Raw genomic sequence first — 17,447 nt, forward strand, 5'->3', positions numbered from 1 at the left:
TTATCTATAGATGGTAATAAACAAAAGCTTTGGCAAGCAGAAAAGAAACAAAGAGAATACCCTTAATGAAAAATACTGAGAGCTTAAGAAGTGATGAAAAGTATATAGAAAAGTAGATCAAGGATGCATAGGGAAGGAACCAAAATGGGAAAAGAGAATAACAAGACAAAAACAAAGCAGCAGATAGACAGGAAGGAGAAAGGATGCACAAGCTAAAATGTTAGTCAATTTTTTATTAATTTATGTAATTTTCCACTACTCTATCCAATACCATATCTAGGTTTTTGGCCAATATTAAAACTAGATATCCAGTACACTCTTCTTAATTACTTTCCATTCCATGAAAAATTTAAAGGTGAATTATTATATTTCATGTGTATTTTTTACATTTTTTTCTGATAGATCATTTTACATGATAGAATGTACCTTTAAATGGCATTTCCAAGATAGAAACAAAGACAGAACAATTAAATACAAAAACAAAAGCAAAACCTTTATTCTTTGCCTTGATTGTAATGTGGTTTACCGTTCTTTATGGTAATAGCATTTTCCTGCATGCATTTCACCAACACACTACAAGTCAATAGCTTTAGTATAAAGAATCTATATTTAATGTCGCTTGTGAAAGAAACACAAAATGTTTTGCTATGACTGGTAATATAATTTCATTTATATGATTTTTGTGGAATAAAGCTTGGATCTCATATCGTATCTGATAAAGTTCTAATGTCATATGGGTTGGTAAGAATACGATCTATCTGTGTAAACAAACACTGGAAAAGACTGATGATTTACTGAATAGAAAGACTAGGTGGAACCATCTGATTCAAGCAATGCCAAGAATATCAACTCATCGTTCCTTAAGCCTCTTTCGATGATAAGGCATCACTATGAAAGCTAATAAATGCTGGACTCAGTCTGAGATTCGTTTCACATTGAAATGTGTGCAAAGTTTACAGTACTAATAAAAAGCAGGAATCTACACTGCATTTTAGTCTTTGTTTCTTATTTCGTGAAGTGCTTTAATTTAAAAGTGCTAGGAACAGAAACTAACAATAGTGACCGTGACATCAACCTGAAGATACTTTTAGTTTCTCATTTATGTACAAAAAGGCTGAAAAAGAAAATAAAATGAACTTTGTACAATATTTATATTTTCTTAGAAAACTCTAACCATATATTTTCAACAGAATTAAGCAGCTTGCAACCTGTTTGTACATTGGGCTTTTTACCATAGAGTATTCAATTAAGATCGGAAGGATAAAATGCAAGAAGCTCTTCATTGTTTGCTGCAACCTATTGCTTAATGACATGAAGAATGAGGTCTTGGTAGAACAATTTGCTTCACTTGACCACTGACATATGGCTTCCCATATTAGACTTCTGAACAGTGGAAGGAATAAGATGCAGCAGCAGAGGCGAGATAAACATGCAGCAGTGACAGCGTCACACTATAATGGAACCAGTCACATCATATTACCTGTTGAAAGCTTGCAAACTCTACTTCTGTGGCACATATTTGATGCAATAAATACTGTGCTTAAGTCATCATTTTTGTTTGCTCAAACATGCACCACTGGGTAAAATTACTATTTACAAAGCAGACTTTTTATTTTTTAAATTGACATATTCTATGTCAACCTTACCAAGAGCAGAAGATGGCTAAACAATACTGTAGGAAAAAGCAGAATCAACTTTATAAAGTGGTGGTGGGGGATGCTTTTTGGTCAATTCAGGTTTTTAGAAAGGACTGATAGGATATTTTATTTTACGCCAAAGGACACTTATCAAAAATGTTATAGTCATGCTGCCAGGACTCATAATGACTATGTAATGGTGTGTGTATATGTGTGTGTGTGTCTGTGTGTGTATACATATATATGTATATACATGCACATATACATATATACATGTATATGTAATGAATTATGTAAAAATAAAACGACTTTTTAATGCTTGTGGATTCTATGGAACATTTACAGGCACAGTAAAATTTTTCTGGATGAAACACCTTAAAAACATGAATAGCTATTTAAGCACCTCAAAAATCTGAAAACATCCTGACACAAGAAGTAAACTCTTCCCTTTTGTGACGTGATTTTTTTTTTTACATGAGAATGAGAAGTGCAGCATGCTTTCATTTAAAATATATCCAGTTATACAATAGAGAAACATAGAATTTCTTACCTTTACTCCCTCTCCCCAAACACAAACCCATTTACAAAAATAGTCACATATAATAGTAAACAACCTGTGAATTAAAAAAAAAAGTGACCAATTCACAGCATACATTTTGTAAAAATATGGCAGGTGTGGCAGTTAGAACATAAACAGTGGTGACGATTACTGTTATCAAGTGTCGCATGTTGAATTTACATAAAAATTTAACTTCCCTCCCCCCTTTAAATTGGTTCCTAGAGTCTGAGTAGCCATTACTCTCTGCTCTTCAGCAGTGTCAGCTGGTTGTGAACACAGAAACCTCCTGTCGATGCTGTTTCTCTGGTTTGTTGAGTCCCAGTTTGCTGACCAGAGGCCCCTGTCTTGTTATAGGCACTGACCTTAAGTATACATTTGTAAAAACAGTCAGTTTGGCATAGACCTCCTGTGGGAGTCCTGTTGACACCAACAAATCACCATCACGGGCTGTAAACAATTGATCACAAAATGGAATATTGTTTCCTTTTACTTTTTACTTTCCCTGATATCTTTCCCTTTGTCTTCCTTTTCTGATTTGTCTTTTTCAAATTTTTCTTTCTCGGGTTTGGTCACACTGTCATAGGAAGGTGGAGACGTGGTGGAAGGGGTCATGTCGGTTTTCTCTGGAGTTGAATTCTCATTTAGTTTATCAATGAGGATATCTTCTTTGATGGGTGTTCCCTCACCTTCTTTGCCTTTGTCTTTCTTATATATACATGAAACTTTTTTAACTTTTTGCTTCAAGAGGTAGCGTCTATAGGCCCTCTGGATAACAATAGCAGACACCTCCTCTTGTTTGCGTTTCAGAGTGGTTGTAATGGGCTCATAGGAGACTTTGGAGGGGTTCGATGCCATGAATCTTTCTTCCATCTGGATTCGAAGGGCATCCATCTCTCCACTCTCACCCAAAACACGCTTTGTAAAGGCAAATAAGATGTCGAGGCAGTGGATCCTGTCCCCACTGACCATGGGCAGGTCCATGGCAATGAGCTGGACTTTGTTTGGTTTTGCTATGAGAAGAGGAGGATCCAGGGCCGCTGCAAAATCAGAGAGCTTGGAGAACTCTATGAACTGGGTGGCATCGGGATCAAACTTCTCCCAAACCTCGTAGAACATCTCAAAGTCGTCCTCACTCAGGGGCTCTGCACTTTCTTCAGTAGCAACACTGAAGTTCTCCAGGATGACAGCAATGTACATGTTCACCACGACCAGAAATGATATGATGATGTAACTGACAAAAAAGAAAATCCCAACAGACGGGTTTCCACAGTCTCCCTTAACTGAGCTGCCAGGGTGATCTTTTTCAGGGTCACAGTCTGGAGGTCCACTATTGAGGATAGGTGCTAGCAATCCATCCCAGCCAGCAGAGGTGGTAATCTGGAACAGGCAGATCATGCTGTTGCCAAAGGTCTCAAAGTTGAACATGTCGTCAATTCCAACCTCCCTCTTAACATACGCGAAGTTGGACATTCCAAAGATGGCATAGATGAACATGACCAGGAAGAGCAGGAGGCCGATGTTAAACAATGCAGGAAGAGACATCATCAAAGCAAAAAGCAGCGTGCGGATTCCCTTAGCCCCTTTGATCAGACGCAGGATTCGGCCAATCCTGGCAAGACGAATCACTCGGAACAAGGTAGGGGACACAAAATATTTCTCTATCAGCTCAGCCAGAAACATACCTATGGAAAGCCAAGATACAACAAAAATCATGTTATATGTAATGGCAGCAAACGAAAATGTACATTTCTAAGATAAGCACTATTTTTACAAAATGTGGACATGAGAATTAGGTATACACATACACACATGCACATACTAGTTTTATAAAATGTGGACATGAGAATTTGGTACACACACACATATTTACATATATATAATCTGCAATATTCATTTAGCAAAATGAAACTGGTATGTTTAGTGCTATAACAGTAACAGTTTTATACTAACTGAAGGTATTAATGGTCATTTTTCCTGGTTCAAGTCAAGCATATACCAAAAGACACAATGTATATGGTAATGAAGTACAGAAATGGATTTATGTTTCTGATATACTAGTTTTATACTAGTATTTGCATAAGGACTAATGGATAAAGCATGTGATTTTAGATTAGGAATATGAGACTTATTCTTCTCAGATGGTTTGATCAGTTTTATTTGGGATGTGGCAGAAGAGACAACCCAGGCTTTCCAGACAGACATACTTGGGACTGAATCCTGGCAATGATTTTATGCATTCCCAAATGGTGATAATAGCTATTAAATAGTTTTGTTGGTGGTGGTTAGGCTTAACGTTTACTAAGTCTTTTCTTTGTGCTATAGATATGTGCTAAGTGCATTTACTTTCATAATCTCATTTAATCCTCACAACACCACTTTACAAAAATATTTCTTGGGAAACCAGGGATCAGAGAGATGAGATCCCTCTTGCCATAGGTCACAGAACTGGTAAAGAGTGAAAACATGGATGCACCAGGTCGGGTCTGTATAACCCAGGAGTCCCCTCCCTTAATCACTACATTCCTTCCCTATAGCACCATCACTGGGATCAAATGGAGTGACATCTTATTTCAAAGTTCTGTTTAACCAGCAAAAGTATATACACAGTGGAATACTACTTTTCTATGTGTATGTTCTCTTTCCTCAAACAGGCAGAACTTTACTTCCAGCACCTGATTTAACATCCTACACACAAGCAATATGTATTGATGAAATGAATCTGCTTTGATTTTTTTGAACAAAATGTCTACTTTTGAAAAAGAATATTACACACTGTAGAAAATTATCTGAACCCAAAGATGACATGAGGCTTGTTTGAGCGTGAATATATATAAGCACACAACATGCTATTCCAATTATCAAGGACAATTATTTGACTACTTCTATTGATTAATATGTGTACATGTGTGTGAACTGTTTATTCAGAGCAATACTTGTCTATACCACAGGAGTATGACTGTTTATTATGCCAAAGTTGCAGTTATTTTCTTCTGGCATAGGACAAGATGATACATGAAAGCTGCATGTATAATATAAATATAAATAATATAAATTCTCTTTTTTTCATATAATTTCATGCACAGCACACAGATAAATGACAAGCTGAGAATGGACTCTTCATTAAACTTTATTTGAAATTTTGGGATGAATGAGAAAGTATTAATGAAAAATAAAAGTTTTAAAACACAAATTTTTACTCTTAAAAATTTCACTTGTGTGAAAGCACCTCTTCTTACCTACAATGGAAAGAATAACCACCACAAAATCAAAAATATTCCATCCGATGGTGAAATAGTAATAACGAAGAGAGATCAGTTTCAGCACACATTCTCCAGTGAACAGAACGATAAACACCAGATTAATCCAGTACAGAATGTTGGTCATTTCTTGACTCTGGTCATCAGTCTCCACCATCATGGTGACCATGTTGAGGCAGATAAGGATCATGATGCTGATATCAAAGACTTGTTTGGTTACGAAATCAAAGACCATCCCTTGGAATTTGTTCTGCAAAAAAAAAGAGTATGTGAAATTCCCTTAGAGACTGAAAAACAAATCAAGTCCAACTTATCTGATTTTAACATAACAATATGAAAATACAGCTTTTATTACAAAACATTCCATGTTTGGTTTACACTTGGAAGAAAATTTTGTATACTGGAATATCCAGCTCTTTCCAAAAGGTATTTGTTCTACTTATACTGTTTATGATAGCAGATTTTGTAAACTGACTTTATGTTAAGAACCACCTTTTAGTTTCTCAGTGCCTAAAACATAACCATGTGTACAGTAGATAGCAAATATTGGTCACTATAATGAATCTTTGTTATCTTCTATGTTTGGGGTGAGCATCAAAATTAACTTTGAAGAACTAATGAATAAATACTTTTCTAGCTTTTTGGGGTCATTTCCACCCTAGTTTCTTCCTTTATATTCCCCACCCACTATGCGCAGCAAAGCCACAGCATCTTAAATTTTACCTTAAGGTTCAGCTGAGAAGATCCTTTTAAAATTATAGTTCAAGTAAAAGGACATTGGTGGAATAGTTGGTAAAATCCAGTTAAATTCTATATTTTATTTAATACTATCATACCAGGGTAAATTTCTTAGTTTTGCTGACCCATCTATGGTTATGTAAGATGTTAAGACAAAGGAAAACAGAGTGAAGTTTATATGAGGTAACTGCTACAAGAATAAAATCATCGTTCAAAAAAGTATAGCTTAAAATTTAGATGTTCAAACTTCGCCCTATTCAATCTGGACCTAATTTCTAAGCACTAACTAGCCTTATGTCTTGTTTATGAAGTTAAAGCCTCATCTTGTAAACCAATTATGTTCACTGGGCCCTGTTTTTTTTCTTCGTTTCACCTCTATGTGCTCAATATTCCTCATCCTAGAGCTTGGATCTTGGCTCACCTCTGCTAGGTCGTCCTCTACCTTCTCAACTAGAACTACAGAGCTTCTGCTGCATCTACGCTCATAGTCTGCATTCCAGATGGATGCCTTTATTGGTCTGGATTCTCTGTGCTAGTGTTTTGCCCCTGCCTGACTAGTAGAGGCATCCATTACTCCATACTGGAATTCTGGGATATCAAATAGTACTGGTTTGTTATATTTTGCAAAAATAACATTTTATTTTTGCATAAATAAATACATAAATAAAACATGTATTTTCTCTGAATACATATTTAGCCCAATGGACTGGACTTACATTGTTTCAGCTGCATCTGTTCTTTGAGCGCCTCCTTCAACTTAAATGCATCTAATTCCAGGTCTAAGCCCCTTGTTCTTAGCTCTTGGGTACTGAAGTCTACCTTTCCAAATCTGGTTATGTTCCCCTTATTTCTACCCTTCTGATACTTGCTACCACTCTTGTACCATACTGTTTTATCTTGTTTATCCATCTCCTCTGTCATAATGCTTCTGTCAAGGGGCATTATTAGACTCCCCTTCTCAGTCTGGTGCATCCTAACACAGTTTTAAGTTTTAAGCACTCTGATCTCAGACAATTTTGTGCTTACATTTTTCATAAAATTTATGACATTTTATTGCAAATGGTTTGCTTTTATTTAATTAAAAAATCAATTTTCTTCCACAGATACAGCACCTAGAGTGAAGCAGATTCAAAATGGCTGAAAAGCAGCAACTTGCTATTTATGTTCATATCAGCATTTTCAGTAAAAATCTCTTAAGATTCTTTGCCCATTTAGTTTTCCAGTGGGTTAGATCAACATACAACTCCACTACACAGTCACTGTCTCCAATTTAAATTTCAGAATATGCTGGAGGAAGCTGTATAGTCTTGGAAGCCATGTTCACTAAGGCTTATGTTCTCTCACTTTGTCTTGGCTCTTCATAATGATTAGCAATCCTTTGTCCCTCACTTGCTCCCAGGATAATTTCAAACTTCTCAGAAATTTCCTGTTCTCTTGCCCTCTAATCTTACTTCTTTTTTGAGAACACCAAAGTCAATTGTTATAAAGAAACTCCTCTACCTCTTTGTCATTTTATATTGTATTGATTTCCACACCTATCTTTTTATATACTACTCCAAAATCATTGGAGGACTCAATCCCTTTTCCTCTGTAACCTAATCTACACTGTTTTTGAGCCACATCCTGTGCAGTTTTATTCTATATTTATTCCCTTTCTCTTCCATCTCTTCCTCTCTAGAATTGCTGCTTTGCTCTGAAACTAATCTCTCAATCTTTAGAAACTTTACTACTTTAGAAATTTTACTACTACTTCTAACATTCATTCTCTTTCAGAGTCCCCTTTTGATTTTCAAATTCTGTAAACTAGCATCTCCAGTTGTTTTCTCCATTCATGTCCCTACTTCTTATTCTGTGTGACACCACTCTTCATCCAGCGTGTAAGGCAGAAACTCATGAGTCATCTTTGTTGCTTCCTTCTTCACTTCTCATATTCAATTAATAAACCTTTTAATTTCATCCCTATGATAGCTCACAAATCCATTTTATTCATCTCCACACCACTCGGTTCAGGCTAACTGTCACCCCTGAAATAGTTCCACAATGAGTCTACACCACACACGCTGCCTCTGTCAATGCTGGTTCAGTGACAGTCACAACACCCAAGCTGACCAGGCTCTGCTCAATGGCTTCGCTTTGCTCTCAGGACAAAGACTTGCCTTAATGTGGCCTAAGAAGCCCAGAAAAATCTGGACCATCCTACCCTGTTCATTGTCACCATGTCCCAAATGAACCCCCAGCCTCTGCACTCCAGCCTCACTGGCCTTCCTACCTCAAGACCTTCACATATACATCCCTCTTTTCTTCTTACATGGCCTATAGAAACTTCCTCATTCTTCTTCAGGCCTAGGCTCATGCTCAGTAAAGCCTTCCCTGATTAATCAGCCCCTTCTTTCTTATCAGCTCTCATAGCTAAATGGATTCTTTCCTTCTTGGATATTTCTATTTGTTGGTGTGACTATTTGATTACCAAATAGACTCTCTGTTTAGTGTTTAATTCCAAATGCTTAGCATCATACATTGTAAATGAATGAATTAATTTGCCAAATTGTTGCCAATAATATTCTAGCTAAATTCACTAATCATTTCCTGTGCATCCCTACTCCTACTAAAGTAAATCTACATGTTATCTGATGTAATTAAACAGCCATTATAATTTTTTCTCATTATCTACATGTATGTGCTGCCTTACTAATAAATCTCACTCTTTCACTGATTCACCTCTTCTATAATGGTGACGTGCACAAGGCTTCACGCTCAGCACTTTTTTTTTTTGGTATATTATAATTATCTTTCAAAAATGAACCTATGCTTTAGAGCTCAGCTGAATTATGTATGACAATGACAACTCTAAAATCCTTATCCCATATTCATAAGACCCCACCTTTCCAAACGCCTTTACAGGACTTTCAGTTACATTAACAGAATCAGTAATTTCACAAAACATTAACTGCTTTACTTTCTTTATTAGCTATATCTCCTCCCGCCTTTCCTATATTTTATAGGTTCCTCATCCCACTGAGCCTTCTTGTTGGCTCATTTATCTCCAGTCCTATTGGCATGACCCTATATTGTGGACTCATCTTCTTGTATGTAAGGGTTCATCTTCTTGTCTAAGGCCCAGCATTACTTTGTCTCTAACATTTTCCCATCAGTTCAGTTCAGTTCAGTCGCTCAGTCGTGTCCGACTCTTTGTGACCCCATGAATCACCGCACGCCAGTCCTCCCTGTCCATCACCAACTCCCGGAGTTCACTCAGACTCACGTCCATCGAGTCAGTGATGCCATCCAGCCATCTCATCCTCTGTCGTCCTCTTCTCCTCCTGCCCCCCCATACCAGTCTCTAAAAATCTCTTTTTCTTCACATTACCATGCTGTTCACTTGATATCATATTTTTACTTGGCTAAATTAAGATGGATTTATTCGGATTCATAGTGGGCTTGACTCATTTAACCCAGAAAACCTTGTTTCCTACTTACTATTTCAAAAATATATCGCTATTCTCCACTGCAATATTTATTTCCATGACTTTGGAGTGTTTGTTTTTTCACATAAGTCATTACTCTGCTTTTCTCCTTTATCCATTCAAGTTGTATTATTTCTCAAAAAGTAGGCTCAAATTATACATTCCTTATGTTTTGTCCAATATTACTATCTATTTTCTTTGGGCTTTTGGCTATCTTACAAACAGAATAGGGGCATGGCCAGTTTTAGGTTAGCTAGTTTTACATCATCACTAATGGAGTCATAGAGTCATGATTCCTGGGGAACACTTGATTACCTTGTACCATGTATACCTTCAGAGAGGAGTTCTGAAACATAAAAGAACTCAGGGACTCTTCTGACAACAATTCCTTGCTGCAACCAAACAGACCAGTAGCCACTGGCAAATATACAATCACAATCACCATAAAAAGCCATAGAGAATGATGTCATCTGATTTAGGGCAAGATGCTTGGAGGAAATAGGAAATTTTTCTTAAAAACCAGGAACAAACAAGACCTATGACTTGTTTCATTAATGATTCCATTCAATCTGCAGAGCTGGACAGAATATGGGGCATATCCAAGATGTATCAATTATCCCAATTGGTCCTCACTGCACTCTGAGAACATTCAATATTTCCACACTATGTATATATGAATATGTTTTCTTCTCTACATTATTAGAAGCTCCTCAGTGACGTCAATCCTATGGTATTAGGATTATAATAATAATAATATTATATATATATATAATAATATATATACCAATATAATAATATTGGTATATAAGCCTGAATATTTTTACTTATGTATATTTTATCTGTGTATAAAATATATTACATAATTTCTATGTATTATGTATCTAAAAAATACCAAATACTTAGACTATTGAGGCTATCTGGTCACATTGCTAAGGCAGAAACCGTTTTGCAAATATACAAATATTAGTATCTAGCAATTTGGGCTATAAAAGTGATAGAAACATAGCTTTTATTAATGATGAAAGTATGCTATTCTTACAGCAGGTCGAGGTATGGGTTTTTGTGGTTTCTTTGAACCCAATTTTTTCATTGCATTGTAGTATTTCTTCTGTTCTTCTGTCATAAAAATGTCTTGACCTCCAAAGTAAAGAAATGAAAGGAAAACTTGTAAAAATCATGTTCTTTGCTAGCTATAAAATCCATATTAGTAATTGTGTCAAAAATGTCTCCACATTCTATTCTAAAGTTACTAACTAACATGTATTTTAGATATGCATATATTCAACATGTAAATTAGTCATATTTCTGTACTGGAAATATCAGTACTTTCAGATAGCTGATCACTTAAAAACTCATAGATGATTAAGTCAAAATAATTTCTGAATTTTATATTCTTTCTTTTTGATGACTGCACTTGGAGCCAAAAGGAAACATTGTGGTATGTTTATTTAGCACTTTAGAGCAAAGATGAAGTTTTAGTATACTTATCTTTTTTTTCTGCTGGTTGAAGTTATCTATGATGACACCAATGAAAAGATTTAGAGTAAAGAATGAACCAAAAATAATAAAGATGACAAAATACAGATACATGTACAGATTGTCTTCATACTTGGGTTGTAATTCTACCTACAAAGTATAAAAAATGATAACCATTAGACCTAAAACTTGTTTCATAGAAAAGACATCAGTGAATTTTCAATTCTCAAAGCATATCTCTATCACTGGAAATTTTTAAAAAGTTAAACAGATTTTAGGAAAGATCAAGTTTAACACACTTATTAAAGAGTCTCCAAACCCTTTCATTGACTTGAGAAAATGAAACAACTCATAGAAAAGTCTGAATAATTAAAATTCATTTCATCCAATAAATGCCTAGGATATGAATGCACTTTTAAGACCCCAGTGGGGCATGCGGGGTGAGGACTTCCTCTTCCTACAGAAGAGATGCTACAGTTACACTAGTTTTTGTTAAAATTTTTCAAATTTTACTCTCTCTGACTCAGTTTCTTCATCCTTAAAATGGAAAAAAAACCCAGAACCAACTCTAATATGGTAGTTCAGAAGGCTAAATATATTACTATCTGAGAAGTGTTAGAATAGAAACTGGCCAATAGTAATAGGTAAGAGTAAGGGTTTGATTTCTGTTATATATTTCTCTTGCTAGACTAGAATTATTACCATATGTGTTGACATAAGTACATCAGTAGTATCTTTCCATTCTGAAAATGAGTCTATTGATCCATTGTACTTAGCAGGTCTTAAGTACTGTTTCTGTAACAATGATGTGCTTTCTTATCCAACACAGTTCTGTGTTTTTTTTTTTTTAAGTATGAATAATGTTGATAATGCGCAACTCTTAAAGAAATGAAAGTGAAAGTGTTAGTCACTTAGTTGCGTCTGACTCTGCGAGCCCATGGACTGTAGCCTGCCAGGCTCCTCTGTCCGTGGAATTCTCCAGGCAAAAATACTGGAGTGGGTAGCTATTCTTTTCTCCAGGAGACCTTCCTGAACCTGGGTTTGAACTCAGGTCTTCTGTACTGCAGGTGGATTCTTTACCATCTGAGTCACCAGGGAGCCTTTTAAAGGAATATTTACCCGTTTTCCCATTCCCCCACCCCACCCCCAGCATACCAGAGTTCTTGCAGTTCTTGGCAGTACTTGACATTGTCAGACTTTTAAATATTGCCAATCAGGAAAGTATGTAGGTAATATTTAATTTTGGTTTAAATTTGCACTTCTCTCTTGACTAAACAAGAGTAAGGGTGAATAACTTTCCATACTTTTAGAAGCCAATTGAATTTCATCTTTTGTAATGTGTTTGAATGCTGAGGGATTATATACTAGTATGACCTCTGAAGAACTGATGCTTTCAAACCGTGGTGCTGGAGAAGACTCTTGAGAGTCCCTTGGACTGCAAGGAGATCAAACCAGTCAATCCTAAAGGAAATCAACACTGGAAGGACTGATGCTGAAGCTGAAGCTCCAATACTTTGGCCACCTGATGAGAACAGCCGACTCATTGGAAAAGACCCTGATGCTGGGAAAGATTGAAGACAGAAGAAAAAGGGGGCAATAGAGGATGAGATGGTTGGATGGCATCACAGACTCAATGGACATGAGTTTGAGCAAACTCTGGGAGATAGTGAAGGACAGGGAAGCCTGGTGTGCTGCAGTCCATAAGGATGCAAAGAGTCAGACATGACTGAGCATCTGAACAACAAAATACAGTAGTGTTTGCTAAGTTATTAAGGAAGAAACCGAAAGTAATTTGCATGTCATGGAGGTTATTGATTAGAAAGGTGGAGAGAACTTTGAATTAATCAAATAGGTAGGAAACTACTGTAGAAAATGAGATAATGTAAGAAGGCCTTTAACACAGTAAGTGGTAATAAATTATAAATTATTAATATTATTCAAAAGAGCCTATAAATGGGACTCCTGATAATAAAAAAGATAAAATGCAGGGTGTCAAGCTCTTATAGTTTCTTTTTTTTAATAAGGTGAAAAAAATTCAGGAACTCTCTCTAAGTTACCACATGTTTTTGGTGTCAGGGATATAACATCTTGAGCTTAATTACTATGCTCTGACAATATATGAGAAACCAATCTCTTTTTTAAAACATGATTTCCTTCCTTATTGTTAAATAGTGAGAAATTATATGGAGATTACCACAAAAAAATTTCTAAAGTGCTGATGTGTGTAAGATACATTATGAAAGCCCTTTCTATCATAAAATCTTACTTTCCAAAAAGAAATATGATTATATTTGTTTTTTTTTTCTTTTATCATTATTCAGACTTTCCTATCACAAAAAAATATCAAAAGCTGGAGGAAATCTGAGACAGATGAAGAGAGCGCCTATAAGGGGTTTTAATTCATGGCTAGAACTATTAGAACCAAAAATAAAATGTCTCTATTTACAAATAGAACAAATAGAATCTACAAATTTTTAAGTGCCAGTTGCTATTCTAGATACTAGGAAAGATATGTTAGAACATTCACAGTGAACAGAGAAATACATTCAAATTAAGTACTGGAAGAAGTAATGTAAGGTTGAATATTTTATTTTTCTGATGCAGATATTCTGTATAAATTGACCCATGGTTTTATTTTATTGACAATATCAGTAAATTACAACACTGTAGAAATAGTCACTAGATCTAATTAAACAGTTTTTCCTCTAAATAGACTTACATTTCGTGAATCAACTGCTGCATACATGATATCCATCCATCCTTTAAATGTGGCCTGAAAAAAAGTCACACCACTGAATTTTTTTCCCCTCGCAAATTATAATTCTAGAAGAGACTAAATATCAGATTTATTAACCAAGATTTATTCAAAAACAGGTATATAAAATAGTTTGAAATTAACATTTAAACTCTTTTGGCAAAGTTTTAAAACATATGCATTGAAATCTCTTCCTTCATATTTCATAACATCTTTCTATGTGACTTAAACATCTATACTTAAATCATGATAGATTATAACAATGTGCTATCATAAAATCAATTATCAACAACCTTTGACTCTTATGTATATATACAAGAATGCAACATGAAAAAATTTCACATATATAGTATTACCTTCAGACAAACTGAAAAATATGTTGCATTATTTGATCTTAAGGTTGTCTTTTCTGCTTATCTTTTCTAAATGATATTATCACCAATCACTAATCATGATGGTTTGTTCTTGAAATTGCCAAATATACTATTTTGAGGCAATTATTCTGTAAGAAGAAACTTTATAATCTAAAAACTATTATACCTAACTGCAATTTACTTTTTAAAATTTTTGGTTGAAGAGACATAGTAATTCTGAAGACAAGTCATGCACATTTGTTTTTCAGTTTCTTAATGCCACAGGACCCTGCAGAATTCATCTAGTGTTGGGTATCGTGTTAGTGGATCAACTCAGGGAGTGTGTGAACATGACTTAGAGTGGTCAGTTGAGAAGCTAAATGGAGTTTTATGAAATTATAGCAGGCATAATAGATTTGATAGGAAGGTTTTTGTTTGCAAGAGCACAATCTCCCTATCTTAAAGCATTCAAGCAACAGGCAGGAAGATGGAAATCAAGGTAGGAGTCCATGCGGGGGGAATATCTGGTTATGGTGTTCATGAAAGTTGGGTGAGCAGAGACTTGCCAAGGGTTTAGATACTGTCTGGTGTCTGAGAAGGACAGAAATCTACCACCCCTCCCCTACCTTTCCAATCCCATCCTCGGGCCAATGCCTCTACTTTGCTCAGATTGGGGAAGACAGTGGGAACCTACATAGAAATTTCAGTAACAGAGACTCGTTCTGGAAACCTAAGGCATAGTCTGGGAGACTTTAAACTTTATACAGCCATCCAGTCTCCAACATGGTGCAGAAAAGACAGTTCGTCCATGATTAAGGAAGAATCTAGGCAGATGGACTTAAGGAAATATATATTGCAAACAGTGAGTAAGAAGAATTTTATATTCATTTTAGTAACACATCACAGTGAATAATAAAGTGGTTACTTACTACTTGAAGCAGAGAAAGATACCCAAGTCCCACATTATCAAAGTTGACTTTCACGTTCTTCCACCGGGCAGTTTGGTTGTTATCTATGAGGGCCTTACATTCGCTGTAATTGTTGACCACGCTGACATCAAACATTTCTCCAGTGGTGTAGTTAATACAGTGGTAAAACTTGCCAGCAAAAAGATTCACTCCCATGATACTGAATATCAACCAAAAGATCAGGCAAACCAGAAGTACATTCATTATGGATGGAATGGCTCCTAAAAGAGCATTGACAACGACCTGGCACAGCAGTGAGATGGGGAAAGAAGTGAAAAGAGTCAGATCTATGGAAGAACTAGAAATGTAGGTCATTATACATGAAAACTCAACAGAGAAAATATAAAAATCATTCTAGTACTGAAAGCTTGATTCTCTTTTTAAAAAATTAAAATAGCTACTGTAAAACAGGTTTTTAAATTGGTAAGCTGAAAAGAATTTAATAGTTAGCCATTCCTTTCTATGATACCATATACACACAAATACAGAAGCACATATACCTCCATATATCATCCATTTCTGGTTGTGTCTGCAACATTCAAAGAAAATCCTAAGTAACTATTTTAAAACATCACAAAACACCTAAAAGTTCCTTTTTGAATGGCCAAACCTACCTGGACAGGGCATCATCATTTCCTCAGTGCTGAGGGTATGTAGTCTCAGGTTTTATGCCTCAGGGGATGACAACTGGCAGTACAAATGCCTCCCGGTTCCTTTGTACCACCTTTCTAAATGAGTGTTAGATTTCCACAGCTGACCTACTTTTTAGCTAGCTCAGCCTTTGTTTGAGAGCAAAAAGGCCAGGGTTGGACTTTAAAAGGCTCAGAAGACATCATATAGAGCAGGGAAGAAAAACAATGAGGAATGATTTGGTGGTTTCAAATTACAGTGAGTGGGATTTCCTTCACATTTATAAACTGAAATGAACATAACTAATGTTGACTCACATCAGAAGTCTACACAACATGCTAGAAATTTCCCACAGAGTAAAAAAGTCTAGGTAGAAGCAATCTCATTGCTTCTAATTAGAAGCCATCATTCAGGCATTATGTTGTGTGAGTGCCTCCAACAGTGTCATTTATGGATGTCTGACAAATATTACTGATTGATTGGTTACATGAATATGAATGTAGAATACAAATTTAACCTGGATGTGTCACGTCTAAGGTTCAAAACAGCAGTTTATACTGAAAGTGTTAGTCGTGTCCGACTCTTTGAGACTCCATAGACTGCAGCCCGCCAGGCTCCTCTGTCCATTGAGTTCTCCAGGCAAGAATACTGGAGTGGGTAGCCATTCCCTTTTCCAAGGGATGTTCCTGACCCAGGGATGGAACTCAGGTCTCCCGTATTGCAGGCAGATTCTTTACCACCTCAGCCATCAGGGAAACCCTGTTTTCAATTACAATTCCAACAAATACTAAAGCATTTGGTCTTACCCTCATTCCTTCAAACCGGGATAAAGCTCTCAGCGGCCTCAGAGCTCTTAGTGTTCTGAGGGATTTGATGGCACCAAGTTCTGAGTATCCCAAAGCATTTGCAGTTAAGCTAACCAATGAGACCTATACAGAAAAAAGCAACACAATTTTCTTATTTATAGGCAAAAAAGCTTACACAACAGCCTTGCTATATGCAATAAACCAGTTCCAAAACCTTAGTGAGCATCAAAATCACTTGTTGCAAACACAGATGGCTGGCCAAGGTTCGGATGAGACCTGAGAATCTGGATTTCCTTAAGTTCCCACTTAGGCTTAATGATACTGGCCAGTGAACTATACTTTGAGAACCACTGCTATAAACTTAATGAAAAAGCAGCAGCAATATATGCTCTTTTTATCAAGATTCTTGACAAGAAAATTTAAAAGAATTAAATGTAAAGAAAGAAAAAGAATGACACCAAAATGACATTTTCATCTATAGATTTACAAAACTTTATCATTTCTCATATTATTTAGCAGACCTGAAAGAGAACAGAAAACCTAGTACAAGTATGCAAGCAAAGTATGCACAACACAGTTGACTCTGAATATAAACACACTCAGAAAGATCTAGATTTCTAAACAGTGCTTTAGTCTTGTAAATGTCAGGGTGAAGGCCTAAGATCATTCATTACGGAAAACTGAAATCATTAAGTTTAAAAAGTTGAGATTTTAGTATAACTAATTAGAAATTGTCAGAACAATGCTTTCTTTAGTTATTTATACTGATGGCTAATGTAGTTGATACAAGTTGTAACATCACAG

The 17,447-nt window shown here is 35.9% G+C and overlaps 1 protein-coding gene across 4 annotated transcripts in view; it reads right to left on the reverse strand.

Moving 5' to 3' along the window:
- Nucleotides 1-218: 218 nt before the first annotated feature.
- Nucleotides 219-17,447, reverse strand: part of SCN2A (sodium voltage-gated channel alpha subunit 2) — a 139,905-nt gene continuing 122,676 nt past the window's right edge. For all 4 annotated transcript variants that reach the window (XM_025275753.3, XM_025275757.3, XM_044934488.2 and 1 more), the window contains 7 exons: nt 16,644-16,766; nt 15,169-15,450; nt 13,851-13,904; nt 11,144-11,281; nt 10,695-10,799; nt 5,433-5,703; nt 219-3,878 (listed from right to left, as the gene is read on the reverse strand). In XM_025275753.3, coding sequence (XP_025131538.1) covers nt 2,683-3,878; nt 5,433-5,703; nt 10,695-10,799; nt 11,144-11,281; nt 13,851-13,904; nt 15,169-15,450; nt 16,644-16,766 — 2,169 coding nt within the window. In that variant the 3' untranslated portion in view covers nt 219-2,682. The remainder of the gene's footprint in view (nt 3,879-5,432; nt 5,704-10,694; nt 10,800-11,143; nt 11,282-13,850; nt 13,905-15,168; nt 15,451-16,643; nt 16,767-17,447) is intronic.

This window comes from Bubalus bubalis, chromosome 2 (genome assembly GCF_019923935.1).
Source record: "Bubalus bubalis isolate 160015118507 breed Murrah chromosome 2, NDDB_SH_1, whole genome shotgun sequence".
Classification (NCBI taxonomy): Eukaryota; Metazoa; Chordata; class Mammalia; order Artiodactyla; family Bovidae; genus Bubalus; species Bubalus bubalis.